This window comes from Vombatus ursinus, unplaced genomic scaffold (genome assembly GCF_900497805.2).
Source record: "Vombatus ursinus unplaced genomic scaffold, bare-nosed wombat genome assembly UNPS02006343.1, whole genome shotgun sequence".
Taxonomy (NCBI): domain Eukaryota; kingdom Metazoa; phylum Chordata; class Mammalia; order Diprotodontia; family Vombatidae; genus Vombatus; species Vombatus ursinus.
The window spans coordinates 8,108-12,854 of NW_020946121.1; the positions used below are offsets into that span (position 1 = coordinate 8,108).

General features: G+C 50.5%; 1 protein-coding gene across 1 annotated transcript; it reads right to left on the reverse strand.

Moving 5' to 3' along the window:
• Positions 1-263: 263 nt before the first annotated feature.
• On the reverse strand, positions 264-4,255 carry LOC114032996 (tyrosine-protein phosphatase non-receptor type 9-like). The gene is made up of 3 exons (XM_027848441.1): positions 4,016-4,255; positions 3,182-3,389; positions 264-2,144 (listed from the first exon to the last, which is right to left on the reverse strand). The coding sequence occupies exons 1-3, from the start codon at positions 4,238-4,240 to the stop codon at positions 1,930-1,932; spliced, it is 648 nt and encodes a 215-aa protein (XP_027704242.1). The 5' UTR covers positions 4,241-4,255; the 3' UTR covers positions 264-1,929.
• Positions 4,256-4,747: the final 492 nt, after the last annotated feature.

A 4,747-nucleotide genomic window follows, 5' to 3' on the forward strand; every position in this document is an offset into this window, starting at 1 on the left:
TGGCCTACTTCATGATATCCTGCCAGAAAGGCTGTCATCTGGGAGGGAGTGTACAGAACACCCTGGTCCCTGACAGCAACCTTCTTCCGGCTCCTTTCCAGAAGGGAGCCCTACAGGAGAATCCTCTCTACAGGAGAATTAGCCTTTGGGACAAAGGACATGGGGCTTCTCTCCCTTCCCCTTGCAATCTCAGAAGAGAACATTCGCTGCATACCGTCCCTCCTCCCCCCACCCCATGATGCTACATCAAAGAAGCTAAAAGGGTCAGATCATTTGTAGGTATATTTATATGTAAATACAAAATTGTATCGCCATAAGGTATTGAATATGAACATTTACAATTATTCTCCAAATCTGACTCAATCCTTGAACGTTAAATACAAAATGAAAAGATTGTAAAAATAAGAATATACACATTCAAAGAGCTTGTTACAGTATCAAATGACCGAGGGCCGCTCAGCCGCCAACCTCATCTTCTGTGAGAGAGGAGTTTTTGCATTACTGACGGTCTCCCCTCAGCACAGGGTGGAGCTGTTGGTGATGTTGGGCTGGGGCAGGACAGTGGGGTGACGAACAGCAATTCCAGAGTTGGGGGGTCTCTCTGTGGGGAGCCCCCAGCCAGGAGCCGCTTTCAGCTCTTTCTTGGCCCAGAACCAGGATGTAGCATCCCGATGACAAGGCAGGGGGATGCAGCGGAAGGCAGGGGTAAGAGGCAGCAGAGAGGGGAATGCTTCAGAAAGGCAAATGAGAAAGAAAAGCTCTTCTCGTCAAGTGATTCCCTCAGGTCAAGCTCCCCAACCCGTATTGTGCCCAGGGTCCCGTGAGCCCTCTGAAGACTTCGTACCGATTGCCTTTGGCCTTGGCTCCTCAGTGAGTTAATCCCCATCATCCCCTGGGGAGGACTAGGGAGAAATAGGGGTTCGAATGTCACAGTGGAGATCTGCAGCTCCTTATTCAAGGTAAAGGGTTTCCCCAGTGGATAAGGTAAACAGAGAAAAAAAATGTTAAGTTGGGAGAATAACGCACCAGGGTCACCACATACAGCATTCCCAGGGCCAAAGACAGGCCATGACCAAGAGGGGGACTGGTCCACACTCAGGAGAGGGTGTAGATGGCGGGGAGTAGGGTGAAGGACATTGTCACAACATCCTCCCTGTCTAACAACATAATGCATAATTGACTCCCCTCCCACATTCCCTCGGGTGGGAGCGCCCCATGGGCAACGAACAGTGCCGTTTCTGAAGCGACCTCCGAGGAACATGGCAGCCTGACCTCCAGCATGGAGCCCCATGAACTGCTGGAAAGAGGTGTGTACATATGGATTTATATAATACGTACATATTAACACATACAGTATATATTACATACACACACATACAGACAGATCCAGACCCACGCACACGTAACATACATACACAGGCACACAGAATGGTAGATAAGACTGGAGGACATGCCTTACTTCTTACACCTTCTTGGCACTGGGGATGACCTCTAAGATATGGGGTTGATCAAATTCTCCTGGGATGAACTAGAGGAGGTCTCTCACCTCCTTCCCCATCAAACTATGGCAAAGTCGAGGTGAGGGAGGTTTGAGAGGGGAAGAGAAGATGCTTTCCCACTTACCTCTGGGGACCCCTGTCAGAAATGGTAGCCACAATTTGGTTTTAATAAGGCACAGTTCAATAGCAGGTGCTAGAAATTAAGAACACGAGCTGCTAGCCACTGGCTACTTGTGGAGATTTCATCAGAGCTAGCTAGCCAAAGGAAAAGGCTGCCATGTACCAGGAGACGTAGAAAGAGGTGGATGTTTCAACATTACTGATGGCCACCTAGGGGCTTGGCAGTGTCCCAGGGAGAGGGAGGAAGGCTGGCGGAAGGTTACTGATGGGCAGCCAGTTCCTGCACCAGGTGAGAGGCCCCAGGTGCCAGCTACTGCCTCTCGATGCTCAGCAGATGGCAGCCAGGGGGCACCAAGCCCTCCTTCAAGGCATATTCAATGATGGCCTTGTAACAGAAGAAGTACTGCTCCGGGGTCTGGATGCTGAATGCCCTCTGGGTCCTCATGCGGGACACTGTCTGAAACACGTTCAGCGTGCCCAGCTCTTCCAGCTGTGCCAGGCAGATGTCCAGCGAACAAAAGGTGCCTGTAGAAGGAAGTAGATGGTCGAGCTTGCTTTACTGCCAGTAAAGCCCCTGCCCCAAAGGAACTGAAGTTCTGTCAAAAGTAGTCTGAAACAGAAAAGAATGTAGAACAGCGACAGCAGACACCTGCCATGGGAGTCGGGACACCTGGAAACAAGCTGGCACAAGGGCGCGTCTAAGAGGAGATGGCAGAGGCGACACACTGCACATCCATCAGGCTTAATGGATGCGTTGGGGAGTGATGTGTCTGCTTTTTTATTCTTTGTCACAACGGATGCTCACTGGGGGTGGGGGGAGAAGGAAAGCTCTACGTGGAAATGAAGACAATTTAAAACAAGATATCAAGATAAGAAGGGATGCTTGTCCCAGAACACAATGGAGGTATGGGAACAGTGAGGGAAAAAGTGGAGCAAGGACCCTCCAACTGGAATAAGAGACAGGACCCAATTCCTTTCAAGAGTCACCTCAATGGCTGGGTAGGGTGAGGCATGAGACAGGTACATTGGCCCTTCATTCCACCAAGTATTACTCAGAACAGAAGGTGGGGGGACTACGGAATGGCCGGTCTAGAACAGATAATGTTGCTGATGTCATAATTCTCCTAGAAAAAAACCTGTTTGCTCAATTATGGATAGAAAAGGGCTACTGCCCATCGCGGGAAGGAGGGGTGGGATGAGGGGAGAAGAGAAAGAACTAAGAGAAGGGAAAAGGAAAAAGAAAGGGGGAAGGAGAGAAGGAAGGAAAGAGAAAAGGAAGAAAGGGGAAAGGGAGAGGAAAACCCTACTTGGCTTAGCATGCCCTCAGCCTTCCCTGGTCACAGGCAACTCTGTTAGAATATTCTTCAATGTCTGTTTTGTAAATTTATCACAGTCAGTGGCTAACACTGGAGTTGCCAAATTCACATTAAACGAGGCATCCTAGGGAAATCTGCCCGCCACAAATCTAAGGAACACTTTTCCCGAAAACTGACGACTGTGGCCCCCAGCATTCTGTGCCTTTAGTCCCCTGGAACACGGGGATCCCAGCCGGAAGTCATTACCTGTCCTGCCAATGCCTGCGCTGCAGTGGACCACGATGGGCGGCCCTCTGGGATGACCTTTGAAGCGTGGTCCCAAGTTCCTGACCGCCATCTTCTGCTGGTTTCTGACCACTCTGAGGAAGTCAATCAGGCTGTCAGCTGAAGAAGGGACGCCATAATCTGGCCAGCTCAGGAACTGGAAGTGGATCACTTGTCTCTTTTGTCGTTCCTGAGGGCCAAAAGTCACCACCAGTCAATGCTAGGCATCCCTTCCTTCTCTCCCCTCTGTAACCTTCACTCCTCCTAATACTTTTGCCTCTCTGCCTCATGGCCCCTCATCCTTCTTCTGTTCAGCCCTCTCAGTCCCCTTCCCTCTGGGCATCCATCTTCCCCATCTTTTTCTTCCTAGTTACACGGAGCCCCTTCCCCAGTGCCTTTCTTCCTGGTTCTTCTCCCTTCTCCTGAACTCCCCCTATCAGAACCTCCCCAGGATGCAAGCTCCAGTTCCAATCACTGGAAAAAAAGCAAAACAAAAAACTACTTCTTCAGCAAGTCTTGGTGCTCCACTTCCCAAGGGGGCATCCCAGATCATAGGCCTAGGACAACCCATGTTGTAGGGTTCATGTGCAATGCCACCACAGCATTAGGGTAGCAAGGCTGGGATGGCAAGGAGGAGATGTGACTCGCTATGGAGTACACGGGAAGTCCCCCAATCAGAGACCCAGACACCAGCATGGAGTGCCTCCCAATTTTTCTTTTCCCTTACACCAAAATCAATGCTAGCTGGAGATTTGACAACACAAGCTTTTCCCTCCAAAAGGGAGGCATCACAGAGAAGGAACGTGAGAGGATTACTTCTGTGTTATGAATTTCCAGCGTTGTTTTCTTATAATGGTTCATGTTTTCCACTCCTTGGTTGGTCACCGTGAGAAAGCCAAATCGGATCTGACTGTCTTTTTCCAAGGGCCAGTACTGGCCACACTTTCTCCTGCCACCTTCCTCGAATCTGGAGGGAGACACACAAAGGCCCAGAGTCAAAAGGAGCTCTCTAGCTAGCCATCCACCCTCACCAGAGCACATCTCCTGAGTCCTGCAGCGGCTGAGCCCTGGGCCTCCCTTCAACCTGCTTTAAAATGCCTCTGCCCTTGCTTCCCAACACAAAAGCAGCCCAGATACCTTCTAGAGGAGTGACAAGAGCCCAGGGGATGTTCGCATTGCCACTGCCTCTAAGGAAAGGCCTCCTGGTACCGTGGCTGTCTCTAAGTCACACACAGCCACACGCACGTCATGCCCATCGTACGGAAGACAAACTAGAGGAAAATGGACTTCAGGAGATCCTGGTGTGCTTGGAGCAGAGGGAAGGGAAACTGTGAGCTATGGCTGTCCCAAAACTGGTGACACCTCAGCCTGAGCTAAGAGGAAGGAGGGAGAGATAAGGTAAAATAAATCAGCATTTATCAAACATCCACTAGGCAGGAGGCACTGTCCTCAGCTCTGAGCATGGGAATCCCTGCCCTCAGGGAGACTGACTCTACTGGGCGTGCAGGCATGAACACAGAGAGGAAGAAAGGGACTCCAAGAGGCAAA

Excerpts from the sequence above, each read along its gene's own strand:
- LOC114032996 (XM_027848441.1), bottom strand. The coding sequence starts at position 4,240 with ATGTGCTCTGGTGAGGGTGGATGGCTAGCTAGAGAGCTCCTTTTGACT. Across the intron at positions 3,390-4,015 it reads TGGAAATTCATAACACAGAA|GAACGACAAAAGAGACAAGT; the intron begins GTAATCCTCTCA and ends TTTGGCCCTCAG. Across the intron at positions 2,145-3,181 it reads CGCAGGCATTGGCAGGACAG|GCACCTTTTGTTCGCTGGAC; the intron begins GTAATGACTTCC and ends TTCCTTCTACAG.